At 38.2% G+C, this 21,523-nt stretch overlaps 1 protein-coding gene across 12 annotated transcripts in view; it reads left to right on the top strand.

Moving 5' to 3' along the window:
- ATP8B4 (ATPase phospholipid transporting 8B4 (putative)) overlaps positions 1 to 21,523 on the top strand; it is a 144,032-nt gene that overhangs the window by 2,166 nt on the left and 120,343 nt on the right. For 10 of the 12 annotated variants that reach the window (XM_043524464.1, XM_043524466.1, XM_043524457.1 and 7 more), the window contains exon 2: positions 12,919 to 12,977. In XM_043524464.1, coding sequence (XP_043380399.1) covers positions 12,919 to 12,977 — 59 coding nt within the window. Of the gene's footprint in view, positions 1 to 7,396; positions 8,533 to 12,918; positions 12,978 to 21,523 lie in introns of those variants that run through there. The other 2 variants (XM_043524465.1, XM_043524461.1) reach the window with 1 other exon arrangement.

Here is a 21,523-nt window from a genome sequence, read left to right as displayed (position 1 = left end):
AGATTAAGTGTAAATCATAGCATTTTTAAAATTAAATTTAAATAAAAAAAAATAGCTGGGTTCGCTTCATTTCCTTTTGGTTCTTGTGCATCCAGAGGTGCCAGGAATGTATCTTTTTTAAAAAAAAAAAAGAATGCTGATGTTTTCATGTAATTGCATGACTCCAGATCTGGGGCTTTAAGAAAAAAATATTGCAAGAATCATGATAAAATTGTGAAAGTTGGCCACACTACATCTGATATTTAAAACTTTGTGGTTCTGGAGCAAAATTTGAAATTGTTTTGTCAATTAAAAATGTAATACATAATTTTATACCTCATGGCATTTTGCACAATAAATCATTAGTATGAATTTGAATGTCATTTATTTTCCTTCCTTACTGATCTTTGTTACTTTAACTTGCTGATAGAGTCATCAGAATAATTAATTTTCCTTCATTTTGTGCTTCTAAAAACTTGCATTTCTACTGCAGTGGTAGAGGCATGAAATCCTGGTAAAACAAGTGATATGCAAAATACATAGGCACAGGCTGAACTCTTCAAACACAGGGTCTTTGTTAGGCACCTAAACCCATAGCTAGGTCGTGTTTCTTTCTCCTTGTGTCGTCCCCTCCTCCCCCGCGAGGGGTGTGTGTGTCCTGATTTGTTAGAAATTCTGTGCATCTATGTCTTCCACAGAAGTTAACAGGAGCTGTAAGCACCTCTGAAAGTCAGTTCCCTTTTAATTTAGAAGCCTAACTTGAGGAGAACAGGTTTGAAAAATTTGGCCTTCATTCTTGGAAATTGTGAGTTTCCTAGTTTTTGCTAGAATGTGTTAAACCAAAATGAAAGATTGCATAGATGGGGGTTTAGAATTTGAACCTAGATCCAGATTTGCAACTTTCTCCTATTCTTACAATGAGCCAAATCAAATCAACCCCCCCTAAACTTTGGATCTAATTTTTTCCTAACGTACCAAATATCTAAGTTCTACTTCATGTGTACAAGAGCATGTGGCATGTGTCTTGGTATTGCCCGTAGGCAAGTTGGTAAAGAGGCTGCTGTAGCCTCCTTGAAACCTCTGATCAATGCACACTTGGGCTCAAAACCTAAGGAGAGATTCCAGGGTGGATTTGATTTAAATCTATAGTCAGGAAGACTCGATTTAATCATGGATTTCAACATAAAAGTGCATTTTTGTTGGTTGTTATAACCTTAATACATATTCTTCTCAACTCAGAGATAGATGTAGGTTTCGTTTTTAGAAGGTACACACTATACATTTTTAAAGTGATTTATTTTGAAAACTTTTCAGAGGAGTTTTATAGCTATATCAGAAAATGAATGATTGTTTGGTTATTTCATTTACCAAAGGTAATTGAAGCAGATATTTATGAAGTCATTGGGAGATGAACTATTTCCAATTCAACAGGTTAATCATTAATATTTGGAGGATTTTCTTGCCACGCTGTATTAGGAGGAGAACATCACCAGACAGACATTTAAATTGTTTTATTTAACTAAAACAACGTTATGTATTTTGGATTTTTTTCTTCAACAGCAAACATACAATATTTTAACAAAACAAGCATATGAATTTTTGAATTTAGTTAAACATTCAAGTTTTTTAAAATCGGGTTTGTTTTTGTTAAAATTGTTTTTAACTAAAATAGTTAAATGAAATATTGAAAAAAAACCAACCAAAAATTAAATTGACTATGTCAGCCAGGTCAACATGAGAAACTTCAAATATTGGCTTCTGCAGCTAACTCAGTCGCCTTCACCTTCACCTTCGTTTTCTTGTTTGTTCATAATCTGAAAAAGAAAAACAAGCTTTCCTGCTTTTTCAGATCCCAAATGAGGTCTCAATTTGGAATGAATTAGTCCAAACAAAGAAAATAGTCTTTCTACACCAGCAGAAGAAGCAACTGCTGTTAAAAGTGAGATTATCATAAGAAAGGCCATACTGGGTCAGATCAAAGGTCCATCCAGCTCAGTATCCTGCCTACCGACAGTGGCCAATGCCAGGTCCCCCATAGGAAGTGAACCTAACAGGTAATGATCAAGCGATCACTTTCCTGCCATCTATCTCCACCCTCTGACAAACAGAGGCTAGGGACACCATTCCTTACCCATCCTGGCTAATAGCCATTAATGGACTTAACCTCCATGAATTTATCTAGTTCTCTTTTAAACCCTGTTATAGTCCTAGCCTTCACAACCTCCTCAGGCAAGGAGTTCCACAGGTTGACTGTGCGCTGAGTGAAGAAGAACTTCCTTTTATTTGTTTTAAACCTGTTAGGCATTAATTTCATTTGGTGGCCTTTAGTTCTTATACTATGGGAACAAGTAAATAACTTTTCCTTGTTCACTTTCTCCACACCACACATGATTTTATATACCTCTGTCATATCCCCACTTAGTCTCCTCTTTTCCAAGTTGAAAAGTCCTAGCTTCTTTAATCTCTCCTCATATGGGACCCGTTCCAAACTCCTAATCATTTTAGTTGCCCTTTTCTGAACCTTGTCTAATGCCAGTATATCTTTTTTGAGATGAGGGGACCACATCTGTACACAGTATTCAAGATGTGGGCGTACCATGGATTTATATAAGGGCAATAAGATTTTCTCCGTCTTATTCTCTATCCCTTTTTTAATGATTCCTAACATCCCGTTTGCTTTTTTGATTGCCGCTGCACACTGTGTGGACATCTTCAGAGAACTATCCACGATGACTTCAAGATCTTTCTCCTGATTAGTTGTAGTTAAATTAGCCCCCATCATATCGTATGTATAGTTGGGGTTATTTTTTCAGGTGTGGATTACTGTACATTTATCCACATTAAATTTCATTTGCCATTTTGTTGCCCAATCACTTTGTTTTGTGAGATCTTTTTGAAGTTCTTCACAGTCTACTTTGGTCTTAAGCATCTTGAGCAGTTTAGTATCATCTGCAAACTTTGACACCTCACTGTTTACCCCTTTCTCCAGACCATTTATGAATAAGTTGAATAGCATTGGTCCCAAGACTGACCCTTGGGTAACACCACTAGTTACCCCTCTACATTTTGAAAATTTACGATTTATTCCTACCCTTTGTTCCCTGTCTTTTAACCAGTTCTCAATCCATGAAAGGCTTTTCCCTCTTATCCCATGACAACTTAATTTACGTAAGAGCCTTTGGTGAGGGACTTTGTCAAAGGCCTTCTGGAAATCTTTGTACTCTTAAGTACACTATGTCCACTGGATCCCTCTTGTCTACATGTTTGTTGACCCCCTCAAAGAACTCTAATAGATTAGTAAGACATGATCTCCCTTTACAGAAACCATGTTGACTTTTGCGCAACAATTTATGTTCTTCTATGTGTCTGACAATTTTATTCTTTACTATTGTTTCAACTAATTTGCCCGGTACTGATGTTAGATTTACCGGTCTGTAATTGCCAGGATCATCTCTTAAATATTGGTGTTACATTAGCTATCTTCCAGTCATTGGGTACAGTAGCTGATTTAAAGGACAGGTTACAAACCATAGTTAATAGTTCCACAATTTCACATTTGAGTTCTTTCAGAACTCTTGGGTGAATGCCATCTGGCCCCGGTGACATGTTATTGTTAAGTTTCTCAATTAATTCCAAAACCTCCTCTAGTTGCACTTCAATCTGTGACAATTCCTCAGATTTGCCATCTACAAAAGATGGCTCAGGTTTGGGAATCTCCCTAACATCCTCAGCCGTGAAGACTGAAGCAAAGAATTCATTTAGTTTCTCTGCGATGACTTTATCATCTTTAAGTGCTCCTTTTGTATCTCGATTGTCCAGGGCCCCATTGGTTGTTTAGCAGGCTTCCTGCTTCTTATATACTTAAAAAACATTTTGTTATTACCTTTTGAGTTTTTGGCTAGCTGTTCTTCAAACTCCTTTTTGGCTTTTCTTATTACATTTTTACATTTAATTTGGCAGTGTTTATGCTCCTTTTTATTTACTTCACTAGGATTTGACTTACATTTTTTAAAAGATGCCTTTTTATCTCTCACTCCTTCTTTTACATGGTTGTTAAGCCACGGTGGCTCTTTTTTAGTTCTTCACTTCAACAGTCTCTGAATCCAAGTGTTTAAGTGACTTCCAACTGTTCACTGGTGTGACTTTCTTTAAAACATCATCAGCAAACATATATTTCTTGAATGGTTCATTCCTAGCTCTGAAGTTTATTATAGTTGGCATTATGGCGGGATGATTGCTGGATGTCCATGTCATAGCCAACGCCTTTTCTTCAGCAGTTAAGGTTTGACCCTGGTACTGAGTATTGAGAATATTTGCAAGAAAATGAGTTGGAGATAGTGCTTGTCCCATTGGTTTTTTTAATGCTTGTAATTTAAAAATTATTATGTCATTGCATATTTCTCTTTTTAAGATCTCACTCAGTTCCTTCCAAATTTCAACAGCATCAGCAATAAAATAGCTATTTCCCTGCATTTTGTTCAAGGCTGCAGAACTAGGCTTCAGGGTACTCAGCATGTGTTCAACCTTTATCTTCAGCCCCATGTTGGGAACTTTGGTTGTGACAGTGCCATGTATTTTTTCACAATTTTGTTTTCAAACTGTCATCACATTAGGCCAGTTCTTGATACAGTGCTCAAAACAGTCCACTACTGAGTTCCATCGCACGTCTTGTGGGAGAGTGAGCTTGGTTCCTCCCACTTTTTTCAGAGCAGCTGCTACAAAGTGGTTGTTACAGAAGTATTTTGCAATTTCAGCAACATTAGCCTTTATTTCTGGAACACTGAAATCTTTGGCTAGGAGGTGCATCATATGAGCACTGCAACCGTATGTTATTAGCTTGGAACTCTCTTCGAAATAATTTTTTCTCATCTTGGATACATTTGCAGCATTGTCTGTGACCAAGCTGCGTACTAGACATTTTAATTTTTTCCCCGCAGTTTGTTATACCTTTTACTGCTACTTCTTGTAAGTATTCTGCTGTGTGTGCATTTCCTGATGTATCAATTGTTTCTGTAAGGAAGACATTCCCTTCTTTGGTTGTCACACAAGCACATACAACAGGATCATTGTGGACATTGCTCCACCCATAAAGACTCAGGTTAACAATTTCACCCTCTAGACTTTTTGCACACTGCTCAATTTCTCTTTCATATGCTTTATCCAGCAATTTGCCTCTGACATCTGTTCTGTTGGGTGGACTGGTCTTATTGACTGAGCCATGTTAATGAAGTGTGGATTCTCAATCATATGGAATGTTGGTTGCATTAAACAAACCAGACAATTTTTTAATCTTTTCGTAATCTGCTGGTTCTTATCACAAACTTATCTATGGTTGTTACTGGATGATGGAGATTTTTTTCCCTTTTTGCTACAAGTGATATACTATGGCTTTGTGATATACATGATGTGACTGAAACACTATCACTGGCAGATAATTCTGAAACTATAGAAAATGATGGTGATCTTGAAGGTGGATAGTCTTCAGAATCCTGTATGTGGAGGATGGATTCTCCTAAGCAAAATAAGGCTATGGCTACACTTGCAGATGTAGAGCGCTGGGAGTTAAACCAGCCCTCAGAGACTGCAGCAGGGAAAGCGCTGCCATGTGTTTACACGGTCAGCTGCAAGCTCAGTGGCATGGCCACATTAGCAATGCCACACAGAGCCGTGCATTGTGGTAGCTATCCCAGTGTGCAAGTGGCTGCAGTGTGCTTTTCAAATGAGGGGGTGGAGTGTGACAGGGAGTGTGTTGTGTGTATGTGGGGGGAAAGACAGTGTGTTTTGGGGGGCAGAGAGTGTGTCAGCATGCTGTCTCGTAAGTTCAGACAGCAGCAGGGGAAACCCCAACATCAGCTCCCCCCGCCTCTCTCGCTCACACACGCCTGCCTCTGCAGCAGCAGAATTCCACAATAATGGTTTGCTTAGTATCCCTGAGCAGATAAGCAGCCGGCTGTCAGAAATGGAGCTTTGAAAGGGGATAACCGCATACCTGCTGCCGAGTTCAAAACAATGACCAGAGTGGCCACTTGACTTCAAGGGATTATGGGATGTTTCTGGAGGCCAATCACAGCACAGTAATGCATCACGTCGTCCACACAGACACCCGGGCGTTTCAGCCAGGGCACAGCAAGCTCTATGCTTCTCGTGAAGGTAGATTACCAGAGGCACTCCAACCACGGAGTCCAGGTGCTTGCCAGTGTGGACACCTCAGGAGTTAGGGTGCCTGGGGCTGATTTAATGCACTCTAACTTGCAAGTGTAGCCAAGTCCTGAGTCAATGCACTATTTAATTATATTACTATCCTGCTCATTTAGTATTACTCATTGCGGTCACTGACAGTACTACTTTAATGGTGAAATTGTAAAAGAAAGATCTGCCTATTTCAGCTATTTACTTTTTATCACAACTGCATCTAAAATGATAGTACCATAGAGTAACAATTATATTTTTTGCTCAAACATGAGAATTCAAGAATAGTCCAGAAGGAAGACAGGCAGTCCTTAAGAAAGAAGTATGAAATAAAAAAGTTTACCTACCTGAAGATCCTGCATGTTCAGACATGTTCCTTTCATTATCTTCAACGCAGCTTCCTCCTGAGAAGAAACACTTCTCATGATGTTGTTTCATTCGGGCAAAAAGGCTTTGCATTTCTTTGTTGCACTGTTTGCATTTTGCACACATGCCTGTCTTACCCACAGATAGAGGAACTTCATTAAAATATTCCCAAACTGGGTCTCTTTTGTGGCCTGTTGCCATTATAGGTTTTCCCTGCTAGTGAGGGAATGGTATGGTAGATCAATGAAGGCTACTTTCAGAAAGACCTCAAGACTTCTGGAATATGCTGCTCAAACCGTTTCACTGTTGTTTCTACTGCCTGTCCCTCCCTTCTCACATTTATCTCCAGACTTATTCTCCTTGTCCAGATCTGTTCTGCCCCCAACAGACTTCTATTCACTGACTTTTTGAAACTTTGCACTTTTAGAGAGAGGTAAGGGATTGACTCTGTGCACACAAATTTGTAGAGGGACAATAGAGTTGAGGTCTTATATTGTTTATTTAAAAACATTTTTGCTATGAACAAGCATGTTCTCTCTGGAGACACAAATCCACAGTTTGAGAACTGCAAAACTAAGCATCTCCGATTGTATCTTCTAGACTGAGCACTGAGTCCCATTGGGTAGATAGAAAGATTAACCTAAATAATCTATACAGAAGCCCCTGGAATCCTATAAAATTGGGTCCTTAATCCATGAACTATTGGAACGCATTTACAAAACTTTTCTTAAACATTACATGAATATGTTGTCTCATACTAAAGAATTACAATTTATAATCCCTATTCCATGATGAGCTATCTTTGAGCTATCTTAAAACTATCTTTAGATAGGTTTTTTTCCTCAAAAAGAATTTTATCAAAAAAAGCCAATTTAAATTAAAAAAATCTGATTTTTTTTAAATTGTTGATTTTTATCGACCCTGAGAGATTCTAACATTGCTTTTCAGGAATTGCAAAAGTCAATCTCTTTCCCTTCTTATGAAAAGCCGATAAACAGTTGGGCATCACTTAAACAGGCAAATGTTGAAAACAGTTTTGCTAACTCATTGCTAATGTATTGCACCAAAGTTTCAGTGTTGGCTTTGAAAACCTTGAAATGCCAGTGTCTTTTTCGTTTTGTGGGGAGACTGGTGCACTTCTTTTAAAGATAGCTTGGACACAGAAATGATTGCTTGTTTGTTGTTGTTTGGACATGCAGTAGTATCTGTTTTCAACACTGAAAGCCCCCTGGGATGTTGTGTTGAATAACTAGCTCACTCAAGATACATGTTTTGGATGAATTATAGAAATACAAAAATCTTTGAAAGTATGACTATATCTAAGGAAATGTCTGGAAAATGTCTCCAGACGTTGCTGTCCTGGAGAGGATTTATAACTCTTCATAGCAAGAATAAAGTATCAGGTAGAAATGATTTTTCACACAGATGGAAGATGAGTATCATTAATTACTGCATGTTTCTTTGTTATTTTTATAGTGGTTGGCTTGGTCCTATTTATTCAAATATATAATTGCATTATATTTTTTGTCCTATGTTCTGGGCTTTGTATATTTCTTGTCATGCAAAATGTAGAATACAGAACTCAAAGATTTAGGCTAGGACTTTTGAAGGAACCTAAGGGAATTAGTCATCCTTGGCATCCAGCTGAAAGGATGTAAAACAAGGACCAAAATGTTCTTGTTCTGTCTGAAGTGTAATGGTGAAGTGTGCTGTGTCTTTTTGCATTTTAAATTGGCCTATCCAAAAGCTAGATAGTCGTTTTTTTTTCTGCATACCATACAAATGAATATCCCCAGACTAGCAAAACTCTGCTGCCTGCAGAGCTATTCAGGATGTAGAAATGTCATTGTTCTAACTGAAAACTCTCAGACTGAACTAATAGGTATACAATAGAAGCTCAGAGTTATGAACACCAGAGTTATGAACTGTCTGGTCAACCACACACCTCATTTGGAACAGGAAGTACTCAATCAGGCACTAGCAGAGACAAAAAGAAAAGTAAGTACCGTGCTGTGTTAAATGTAAACTACTAAAAAAATAAAGGGAAAGTTTAAAAAAAAGATTTTACAAGGGAAGGAAACTGTTTTCTGGGCTTGTTTCATTAAATTAAGATGGTTAAAAGCAGCATTTTTCTTCTGCATAGTAAAGTTTCAAAGCTGCATTAAGTCAATGTTCAGTTGTAAACTTTTGAAAGAACAACCCTAATATGTTTTGTTTAGAATTACGAATGTTTCAGAGTTATGAACAGCCTCCATTCCTGAGGTGTTCATAACTCTGAGGTTCTACTGTTCCCTGTTCTAGCGCACAGGGAAGCTTAATGCTATTTCTGTGGTATGGGCTGTGGAAGCATATCCCTCAGAGGTTTAATTTTTTATTGATACATTATTAGTTAGTTTCTCTCTTGGAGGAAGTCTTGTTTTGTCTGTCTTTAAAATATATTAGCCAAAGGTTAGGACTTTTTTTTTCAGTTTGGTCTTGGTTTAATAATTAAGTTTAGACAGTTTCGACTTTCTTCAGATTGTACCCATATATTTGCTTTGTTATTGGATTAAAGTGTATTAATCTACAGTTTTTGTTCCCTTTTAGAGCTGAGGTTACTTTTCTCTTATATACAGGTCTTGGCATGTTTTTTTTTGTTTTTTTTTTTGAAGTGTCTTTGCTGATTAAAGAAACGTAGTGAGCTAGAAACACTTCTGTTAATGATAAACCAGTTGTGACCAAAATAAATTAATTGGCTGTTGTGGGCATCCTGTGGGAGATGAAATCATTTGAGTCAGATTATCAAAAGTGCAAAGAAGCATCTGTTCAATATGACGGAACTTTTTTTTTTTTCTTTTCAAATGTAGCATATCTGTAATGCTGCTGGTGAGTCTCCGAGCAGACTGATAGGAAGCAGGGCACAAACCCCAAATGGGCTGTGAGTTCTATACTTAGATTTCACGAACCAGTAATCAAGTGTAAACTCCTCAGACACTATAACAGACCCCAACACTATAACAGCCCTAACATGGAATCACAGACAGTCCCCTTGAGTATTCTGATCTGTCTCACCAGCAGGTGAGTCTACCTTTGTGATAGAATCACAGCAATATTCAGGATACTCATAGTCCCAAAGGACCAGTCACTTAACCCAGGTCAACTGCACCTTAGATCTCACATCAAAGACATTGCTTGTAGCCTGTCCTATAATAAAATATATGAAGATTTATTAAATAGTGTAGCAGCGTCCCTGCAGGGCCCTCCTGGCTCCTGCCCCCGCTGGGCTGAGAAAGTCACACAGAAACCTTTTGGTGCAGTGCCCACCTGGTGCTTTTATTTACAGGCTGTTCTCCCACCACCTTTCCACCATACAAGTAGTCCCCTTCTTGCAGTCCACCAGAAGGAGAGAGGGGGCAAGCTATCTCTCTCTGCTTCCCCTCACTGCCTTTCCTCTACTGCAGCTTTCCTCTTTCCAGCTCCCCCCTGGCTTCCTTCCCCTGGGGCTCTTATCCAGCCCCAGCCTGATGAGGCAGCAGCTGTTCAAGCTTCCCCAATCAGGGGCAGGTGGTCTACCCAGGTCCAATTCACCTCCCTGAATTGGAGCTGAAGTGACAGAGGGTTGGCTAAGCAGTTTTCTGCTTAGCACCCTGTCACAAATAGGAAGAGGAAATAAGAGAGTTATTTGCAAAGTTAAAGCAGGTAAACATATATATACAAACCAGTTACAACTTTAAGTTTCAAAACATAATAGAAGCTTCTATAATCAAGCTCTAGATGTCCTTTAGGGCTAACCGAAAGTCCTTTGTCCTCTTTAACATCCCAGAGTAGTCCACCTGGTGTTGATGGACCTTTCCTGTTGGGAAGGACGTAACCCCTTGTGTTACAGATCAGCAGTTCACACTGATTAATGTGTCTCTCCTGTCTGATAGTCACAGAAACTTACAATACAACTGCTCAAATATTACCTTAGAATATGGGATACTGATGTTATAGGTGAGATTAATGCATGCAGCAATTCACAAGCATCCAATAAAGTCTAAATACTAAGCACATTCTCATAATTATTATACCTGTTTTTAACAGTACTAACACAGAGATGAGTCAGATTCATTCCAGCTATGTATTTGTTAGTGTTCAGTTGAGACATGGTGATTTGGGCATGAGCTGGCACCTGGTTTGCCAGTAGCACAATATCATCCTGTTACAGTGAGAAGAATAACTAACCTAATATAATGAGTTGTAACTCCTCAGATTATAGGTAGGGCTGGTAGTGTTGCCTGTTATTAAGGTTGTCTGGCTCTTCCCATTGTAAGACCCTGTTTTCAGTTGCCTCTAAGTTTGCCAAACTTTAATTGTTTGGGTTGACATTTTCCGTGCTTGATGTTTGCCTCAGGCTGAATTTTGTTTTGAAAATTTCAGCCAAAATAGTTGAGCTATTTTTGAGAAAGTGGTTAAGGAAAGACACATTGTTTTTCCCATGTTAAAAAAATTCTAGTAGTCTTTTCTTTGAAATGTTTTGAAGCTGAGACTTAAAATTTGGCATGGGGTGGCCGTTGTGTCAGTGATGTACCCTTTGCCATTGCTATTAAAAATCTGCTCAAATTTGGCTAAACTGTAAAGATCGTATTCTGCATGTGATTAGTAGAGACTTCTTTGATTTCAACATCTTAAATCTCTGAAGAGTCCATCCTCATTGAATGTGCTTGAGCCTCTCACAGGTCCTAGTGCTGAACAGACTGTGTATGAGGAAGTGCCATCCTCCCAGAGCAACTGAGCATGCTCCATCCCCTCACGGCTTCTACCTCCGGCTGGATTGTGCATGCATAATTCCCACAGAGTGACTGAGCATGCTTCTGCTCAGGGAAAGAGGGGTAAAGCTGGACTTCCTCTGTTATTGCTGCCTTCAGCTGCTCCAGGCCAAGGTGCAGCGGGGCACGAGGACTGAGACCAGGGAGCCTGTCTCTGCAGTGCTCAGTGACCTCCCCGCTGAGAATAGGCAGAAGAATCTGCCAATTAGAGGACACTTTCCTCCAGAGCCTGGGGTGGAACCAAAGATTCCTGTGTCTCACCATCCGTTTGCTGTCCTCAGATATCTGTGAAACTCACAAACGTAGTTTGTGCCTCATTGCCCTCTAGTGCTGGTCCACATAGAAGATGACAACCTATGACCGCTATAGGTTATGCCATTAGATCAAGTGGCAGAGGTTTGTGTGGTGGATCTAAAGGTTTCAAACCATGGGGGTGTCAGTAATACAAATAATAAAGGTAGAAAGTATCAGGAAACAAATCATATTATCTAACATATAGTATGAAATCTAGTGAATGTGAGTTTATCCAACTGTTGGACTGATATGTATAGTGAAGACTCTACGAGAGATGGAAAATATAATAAATACACAAACCTTTATTTCATGGAGTTTTCAGTGGAAATACATGAGGCGAAACCATTAACTATCTGACATCAAGAGAGTAGGTATTATTTACTGAACCTGTTCTAACAGAAGTAAAATGATTTGCTCACATTTAAACTATTGTATCTTTTATCTATTAGCATTTGAATAATGTTCTATTCAATAAATTAGCATGTGGTTATAAAATTAATCTGGTAAAATTTAGTTTATTTTAGGAATCAAATTTGATCATGCACAGAGTACAATCTGTCATAATGTCTCTACAATGCAGGGGGAAACATGCTCAGCACTAACTTGTTACACCTCTTAAAAATAAAATATACTCCTTAAAATCTCTCCCTCTCTCCCTGACCTCCCTCACTGCCCTTCTGGCCATAGCCAGTGGACAGGGAAGAATGCACTGGTGACGTTCCTAGTTACTTAGACATGACCCCTTCTAGGGTGTGTATATAATATTACTCTCCACCCCTTGTAATCAGATAATCAGAAAGCCACTTTATAGTTGCCTTCTGTGTTGGGAGAGGGGCTTCCTGTGCTCCTGTTAAGTGAACTCCTTAAGGAAGAGCCATAATTTAGCCCATAATCTCACCAGTGCATTTTGCCTCTTTAGTCAAGCACGAGAATACTAATGTGGCATATGCTTTTACATGACAGCAGAATGCACTGTCACTTTCTCTGTGAGAGCATTATTGGATTTTGTGACATTTTGGTTTGTAGCACTGCTGGCCTCGAGAGATCTGGTGATTACATTTGAAACAGTAATTCCTGGAAACTGCAAAATAAAAAATCTCTCTCTCTAACATTGAACTATCTAAAGTGTCTGAAGATTAGCTTTTTAAAAGTTGAACTATATTGGGATTTTAATGAAGAATTGGTGTATTGAGTGCTCCTAAAAGTTAATGAAGTGTTGTTTATATACTGATCTCTTATACTTTTGTTCTCAGCTCTATTTGGTCTTTTAAGATACTATGGTGGGGTTTTTTTCTTTTTTCAGAGGAGGAGCGGAGGGTGAAAGCCAATGATCCTGAACATAATGAAAAATTTCAGTATGCTGTGAGTATAATGCATATTCAACATTGAAACCCTGCACAGTAAGGGATGTATATTCACACATAGATGTATGGAGAGTTTTCAGTAATGTTCAGAAAATCCCAAAAGTTTTAGGGGTTTGGTTCAGATAATACTCAAACGTCTTATTTGAACTTCCTGGGTCCACACAGTTGAGCTGGAAATCTTTGACCGGGGAGGTTAAATACCCAAGCTAACTCTGCTGTTTAATTAAATTTAGGGAAGTAATTTATTTGTATATTAATGGCAGTTGCATTATAGTAACAACAAGTATTCTAAGGCATATCAATATCACCTGAGGAAGAGTTGACCTACTTATGTTACACACATGGATTTCATCTAAAAACATGAGCCTGCTATGAGTAACATCTCATAGAAACCAGTGGACTCCTGTGAAGAGTGAAACATTAACCCTGTCACTCAGCACTAATGGGCTTCTGTGCACTACCATCCACTGGAGCATTCATAGTGTATAGGAATATTTTCATTTTTATAGGAGGAGGAGTGCTTAACATTCCCAAGGAAGCGTTCAGTGTACGCATACATACGTGTTGTAACTCTCAGACTTCTCTAATCTCCGCATACAAAATAAATTATTTCCCACCCTCCCCATGGACTGTAGCTTCCTCGGCTTAGTGTTTCTGAAAGAATATATTGATAACTATAAATACATGTCATTGTAGCAACCTCTTTTGATTGTAGAGTGTCACTACTACACAATTAAGGGATTTTTTTTGAGGGCATAATTACTAAATTGGTAAACTTATTTGTTCTTGGTTTTTTCCTAATAGATCATCGACCATAAAGTTTAGCTCACCTTCTCCCTATTGTCCTTTGTAGTAATATATTGTGTTAAAGTTTTGAAATCCTCTCCTGACTCTTCTGCATTTGAAGTAAATGACATAATGGAATGCTACAGTTCCTTTTTCAAAATCCAGGTTCAAAGATGTTAGAGTATTTTTCATTCAGAAAACAGCTGGTATGAAAATGATTAAAATAAGAACTCTTTCTTGGCATTGTAAAAATCCAGGTTTGATGGCACAGTCCTATTTTGGAAAGTTGTGGTTTCTTTGGTACTTTTAAAAATTAAGTTTAATTTTTCAACAGGATTTACCAATCTGGCATTTGTCTTCCCTCTCATTGTTATGTTTGCAATTTAAAATTAATTGTTGACTGACCTAATTTTAAAAATAATGACAAGCAGGATGACAGGTCTGAATTAGTCATGGAAAGTGCCAGTAATTTGTTTTTGATATAGGTTTTTCATTATTAGCTGTTGTTTGTTTGTTTGTTTTGAGACATCACTATAGAGACTGTTTGTCAGAGATTTATTACAAATAATTACACTTAGAAAAAACTCCCTGCCCTCCAAAATATAATCAAGTGATGCAAATCAGTTCACAGTGTAAGTAATTAACAATTATTCCTTTCCAAGCAGTTGAGCTCTAAATACCTGCAAGCAGTGAGACAAGCATTATCCTGCGTATTGTGTGAAATACTTTCTGCGTTTGGCATTTCTAGTTATTTGGCAAACTAGAAAAAACCTGAAATATTAGAAATCTACGTTGGTTTTACTTTCATCTTTTCTCAGTGGTTTACCTTGCAGCCCTCTTTCAAATGGACAGTAATTTACAAGCAAAGGCACATATCAATCCTATAAATTAGTCTAAACTGTTGAGGGACTTGTTAGACAGCCCCAATAATTTAAAAAAAAATTTTTTGAATATTTTGGATTAAAAAAAACAAACCTTGAAACCAAACACAGAACTGTGATTATTCTACTGTAATTAGAAAGGGCTTTATGTATTGCAGAAATTATTTTAGGATCACTGATCAGGCATTCATACCTAACAAAAGGACTCATCTAAAGGTTAGGCTGTGGAAAATCCTATTTCACAATTGTAAAGGTGTCTGATAGTGGGGAGCCAAATAGTATGGTGACTTCAGGTGAATACATTTCCTCTTCCAGGAGTCCTCCATTTCTAATAGTGCATGTACATAAATGTATATCCAGAACCTGTACAATTTTGATAGCTTTTTAAATCGCTCACTGCTGCAATGATTGGTGGCTGTTTTTTAAATGAAACATGCAAAGATTTTTAGACAGCGTTATAAACAGAGTTTTTGACCCTAAAGATACATTTGAGCTTAACTGTTTTGACACGTGTCTCTTTAACTATGGACTTGAAAGCCATGGTTCAGATTGTCAAGCAAATATTTGGCTATATTATCCAAAATTATGATGTTTGTTGTGCTCCTGTAAGAGTAGAATACTGTCTTGAACTTAGAGGTCCAGAACACCAAGACATTACATAAAATGAACACATCAAGCCAGAGAAATTAAAAAACTTAGAAAGTAAACAGAGAACGAAAAAAGTAAGTATGGTAGGTCTCTTGAAAGGATAGGAAAGGAGAAATCTAATTTTCGTTAATAGACTGTTGACTGTAAAAGAACTAAATCTATAACTCAAACTAGAATGAATTTACCAAGACTAATAGTTACAATACTTCCTGGAAAAACCACCAACTCCAACTGTCCCACAATGGTTTTTAATGTGGTTGCATAATTCCATTAATTGTCAAGTAGTGAGATATATTTTCACTTACACAGGAAGCTTATGACAATTTTATATTGTTCAGTTGATGTTCCATGTTCAGAGGCTGAAATATAATGCATTTGGCTGTTTTGCTTTCTCTCTTTTTCCCTTAACATGTCATAAATATTTCCATTGTTATTATTTACATATTTATTATTAATGCCCTTTAGAACATTCAAAATAAGCAGATCCTAAATTTTGTGTTTTAGTACTAAGCAGAACCTGTGAATGCTCAAATGAATGGTATGTCTGTGTGGCAGCTAGATGCCAGCCTTCCAGGCTGGGTAGATAGACTTGTGCTAGCAGGACTTGAACTAATGTGCTAAAAATAGCAGAATGGACATTGTGGCTTGGACTGGAGCTTGGGCTCTCAAACCTAGGGGCGGGGGTCAGGTGGGCTTGAGAACCTGAGCATCTGCCCAAGTTGAAATGTCTGCATTGATATTTTTAGTGTGCTAGCTCAAGCCACACTAGCGTGAGTGTCTACCCAGGCTGCGAGGCTTGCTTCCAGTGCCAGTGAAGACATACCCTTAGACATAAAAAGAAAAGGAGTACTTGTGGCACCTTAGAGACTAACCAATTTATTTGAGCATAAGCTTTCGTGAGCTACAACTCACTTCATCGGATGCATACTGTGGAAAGTATAGAAGATCTTTTTATACACACAAAGCATGAAAAAATGGGTGTTTACCACTACAAAAGGTTTTCTCTCCCCTCACCCCACTCTCCTGCTGGTAATAGCTTATCTATATATGCCATCATGTGCCAGCAATGCCCCTCTGTCATGTACATTGGTCAAACTGGACAGTCTCTACGTAAAAGAATAAATGGACACAAATCAGATGTCAAGAATTATAACATTCATAAACCAGTCGGAGAACACTTCAATCTCTCTGGTCACGCGATTAGACATGAAAGTTGCGATATTACAACAAAAAAACTTCAAAACCAGACTCCAGCGAGAGACTGTTGAATTGGAATTCATTTGCAAATTGGATACAATTAACTTAGACTTGAATAGAGACTGGGAGTGGCTAAGTCATTATGCAAGGTAACCTATTTCCTCTTGTTTTTTCCTACCTCCGCCCCCCTCAGACGTTCTTGTTAAACCCTGGATTTGTGCTGGAAATGGCCCACCTTGATTATCATACACATTGTAAGAAGAGTGATCATTTTAGATAAGCTGTTACCAACAGGAGAGTGGGTTTGTGTGTGTGTGGGGGCGGGAAACCTGGATTTGTGCTGGAAATGGCCCAACTTGATTATCATACGCATTGTAAGGAGAGTGATCACTTTAGATAAGCTATTACCAGCAGTGGTGAAAAACAACATGATCTCTTGTTTGTTCTCATTATTTCCCTCTGTGGTGGCCATTCAAAGGAATCACCGCTTGTGTTCACATCTCTCCTTTGTAACAAAGGAAAAATTCCCCTTCCTATGCCATAAAATAGTGACTTTTGCTTTATTAACTTGCACTATTTTATAATACATAGTAACATTTTGTGCCAGCCAATTTAATATTTTTAGTTTATTATTAGATTTCCTGCTATTATATCTGCCATAGAGAGAGAACCAGATATCAGTTATTGCTTAATTATGTGCCTGTGTACCAAGTGCCAAACTGGTTCAGTTGGTAGCATGCTTTCCTTTGGGACTGAAGGTCAAAGGCTTAAGGATTTGCACAGTCATGTATGATGGTAGAGACAGCTGTTGTTCTTTGGATGAGATATTCATAGTGAGCTCCCTGCTGCCTGTTCTTCTATCTGGACATTGGATATGCAGTTTAAAAAAATAATTAGTATTATTTTGAAGAAAAGGCTACTTGTTCTCTATAGGCTTTTGAGAGTAGCTTTGGCATGCGTGTGCATGTTAAATAATACCAAAAGCATTCGATGTCAGTTCCTAGCTTCGGTGTGAGAAAACAAGCATGAACTTGGAAAGAGAAGACTCTGAGAACAAAGGAGAAACTGGTTCTCTTAATATTTAAAGACATATAGAAGATGATTTAGCTGCTGTAGGTAAGCAGGAATGAAAATACCTTGAATTTACATGAGCTCTAAATTGCTTGGCAAGGATGCACCCCCACACCTGCCCACCCCAGCTTTATATTCTATAGAGCACCAGTTCCTGTCTAGATGAAAGAATGATGGGTTAATTCCAGTAAAACCTTGATCGGTGCATGTGCCATTATGCAGACATTCCAACTATGTTCAAGATGGCTTTTTTCACCCACAGTCTTCCAGAAAAATGGTGTCTGACCCCCTCCTCAGTCAGAATCTTCTCCAGAAGCCCAAAAATCCTGGTTCCTTTGTCTTCTTAGGTGAAAGAGATTGCTTAAGCACGTCTCTCAGCTATATTCAGTTTCCAGAGACTTCAACCTCTCCTTGGTTGAAGCACCCATCTTTCTCAGCTTGCAAGAGGTCTGCTCTCTGGTATCTGTTTAGTGATGGATTAAGAAGTTGGTTTCTGTCCTTGCTTGTAACTTCCAAAGTTCAGTGACTTTGTTTCAAGAGGCAGGATGACCTCATGCTGTTCTTCCCTTCCTGTGGGCATCCTATCACCTTGTCTGTACATAAGGCTTCCATTGTTTTGATTCTACCATGCTCAATTTACATAGGAGACAGGTGGATACCTTCTTTGCTGTCTGGGAGGGAGTCCCTGTTTGGCCACAGACTTTAAAGCATAGTATCATGAAGTATCCATATTCTCTCATATAGTGTTAATATATACATTTCACAATTATATTAATTACCAGTTGGTCATTAGCTTTCAGAAAAGACCTCACGCTATACACTTTTATAATACAGTAATGCTGTATACAATCTGTTGATTCAATTGCTTACACTTGAGATTCGGCCCCCTGTCCTTATAGACCAGTAAACCTTTTAAATGGGTTCTTCTGAGTGACATCACTCAAAGTAGTTTATTCAAGCTGTGAGGAAGGTGACATGGAGTCTGAAGGTGAAGGAAGCTCCATGCTCTTTCTTCCCCTGCTGGTGTTTGCTAAAATGCAAATTATTCTGCTTCTGGCAATTTCCCCCCACCCTTTGTTGGTTTGATGGCCTTGTTTACTGCTTATATGTAAATATACCTTAATTATCTCTGCCTGATGATCGGGCACATTCCTTAGTTTAGGGCAGACCTGTTTACCAACATCCCCTGATATGCCTGGCTTAAACATAGGTTAGTCATGACTGTATCTTATATCCATATCTCTTAATACACACTGTGTACATACATCACACAAGAATATTAATGATCAGTGAGTTGTTAGTTTTCAAATGATACCTCCAAGGCATATTTTGTATGAAGATTATTACAGTAGTAGGTAGGGTGTAAATACAGGGGTGCTCAGAGTTACAGTAAGCATGTGTCTAAATCTTTGTGGGATCACAGACTAACAGTTAAATATTTGTAAGCCCCAAGTCACCTTTTGGTTTATGATCCTCAATTCTTTTCTGATCTCAATAATTTGTTTTGCAATTGTACTTGGATTAGGTTAGCCTACAGATGTATTTCAATCTCTCTGAGAGATGGGAGTGAGAGTTAGATACAATCTAGGGAATAAAAATTAGAACATATGAGAGGAAAAAATTAAGGGTTAACAAATACATAGGTACAAAGTGTTGGGCATACTGTACCTATGTATACTGCTATAAAGATAGTAAGGCCACTATAAAGATAGTAAGGTCTGAGTGATGGGGAAAGTAGAAGGGCTATAATGCAAACTCCTTTTCTCCCTCCCCTCCATGGAAGGACTAGGCCTCTAACAATCCTTAGTGTTGGAGAAAATTCATTTCTAGGGCCCCTGCTGTGCAAGTCAGCCCAAAGAAAGCAGCAAATAGCAGAGAGTGGGGTGGGGACGTGGCCCTGCCGTCTCTGTTTCAACCTGTGGAACTGTCCAGGAGATGCAGGGGGGAGTTTGCTGCACCATCCAAAGAATGGTGCAGCTTGAACAGTCCCTTGATTCCTAGGTAGCCTGGGAACCATGGTGTTTCCTGAGGCATAATCTCTCCCAGAGCTCCCCCAGGGTGACACTTGTGAGCCACAGTCTCTCCTGTAATTGGAAGTTATCATTACAGTTAGTTACAGATTGAAAGTGGATAATTAGCAAGTAGCGATGCCATTTGTTAAATGAAATTCTGCTAACGGCAAATAGTTGCTTGATAGCTTTAGCTGAATTATGCCCTGTGAACCCAAAGTCAGACATGGTGAAAGCAGGTGAAACTCTTCTGAAGTCAGTGGCGTTGAACCCATTTAGACCAGGTCTGAATTTGGCTTCAAATGTTCCCTGTCTGTTTTGTAGGTATAGGTAATACAGGAAGAATACATTTCTTTTTAGGCACTGGAAGGTTGATGCTTTATGTCCTTTATTACATATATATGTATATCAATTGTTTGTGGATACAGTGATACAGGGCTTCTCATCCTCCTCTCCAGCTATGTCATTCTTGAAGGAAAAAATTACTTGCTAGTATGGGAAAGTCGTACAACGTATGCTGTTTAGAGTGTCTTGGAGGAAATAAACCGTACAGTAACTAAATTAGTCTCAAAGGGAAATTTAATTTGTTCCCCAACGAATTCTTCAAAATCAGAGCTTTGCAAATAAATTTCAGTTCAAAGACCATTTATGTTCACCACAATGACAGTTAGAAACCAGGAATGATAATTCAATGAAGCAGTGCTCAGAGAATTGTGCAAGACTAACAACACTGGCTAACAAAATTTTTTAATGAAAATGTGGCTAGAAAATATTTATAAACCATGTTTCTCTGTGTAAATTATGGGTAGGAAATTAGACTCCTGAGACATGAGACACAGTGTTCTCCGTAGATCCAAAAGACTGAAAGTGACTGTTCTAGTTGATTGAATTAATGCCCATAGAGCTAAAGAATATTTTTCTAGTTTGAATAATCTAAGTAGATCTGGTTATAAAACAAACAAAAATCAAGACATTAAAAATATTGTGCTATGTCATGACATTTTCCAATAATCTCTAAATCAAGGTATTACTGAGTACTAGAGGTAAGGATACATTTGTTTTATTTTGATTGTGCCCTTTTAAGATAATCAGTTAATATCATGAGATGGACTAGAATAACTTGTCTGTGCTCTTAAAACACTATCCCTTACTAGTTAACATATTATTTATTCTTTGTATTACCACAGTTTGCTAAACATATTTTGCTACTGTGGCTTGTTAAACATGTGCCCAGTTGGGCTGTGGCGAGGAAGAGAAGGCAAGTTTCTGGGAAATGTTAGACACTGCTCTTCAGCAAATTCTAGAAAGTGAAGTAGTTATCGGTGCCAATTTAAATAGGAATGTTGGAAGAGACATGCGTGGATATTGTAACATATGTGGTGGCCAGGGCTATGGAACTTTAAATGATGAAGGAGAAAGCATAGTGCAACTGGCACAAGCTCATGACCTAGTAGTTTCCAACACATTTTTTACAAAAAGAGATGAGTATCTTATTACTTACAAGAGTAGAAGGACCAGAAGCCAGATTGACTGACTACTTTCTTGTTTCCTGGCAGGAAATAAAAGGTATAACAGACTGCAAGGTGATTGCAGGAGACAGTCATTGATTTATATAGTATCATCATAATATTTTTCTGTTTTATTATCTATCCTTTTTTTAGTGGTTCCTAACATTTTTAGCTTTTTTGACTGCCATTGCACATTGAGCAGATGTTTTCAGAGAAGTAGTCATGATGACTCCAAAATCTTTTTCTTGAGTGTTAACAGCTAATTTGGACCCCTTCATTTTGTATCTATAGTTGGGATTAAGTTTTGCAACGTGCATTACTTTGCACTTATCAGCACTGAATTTCATCTGCCATTTTGTTGCCCCTTCACCCAGTTTTGTGAGATCCCTTTGTAACTCTTCGCAGTCAGTTTTGGACTTAATGATCTTAAGTAATTTTGTATCA

This window comes from Chelonia mydas, chromosome 10, assembly GCF_015237465.2.
Source record: "Chelonia mydas isolate rCheMyd1 chromosome 10, rCheMyd1.pri.v2, whole genome shotgun sequence".
Classification (NCBI taxonomy): Eukaryota; Metazoa; Chordata; order Testudines; family Cheloniidae; genus Chelonia; species Chelonia mydas.
This window is presented reverse-complemented; position numbering and strand designations above follow the sequence as displayed.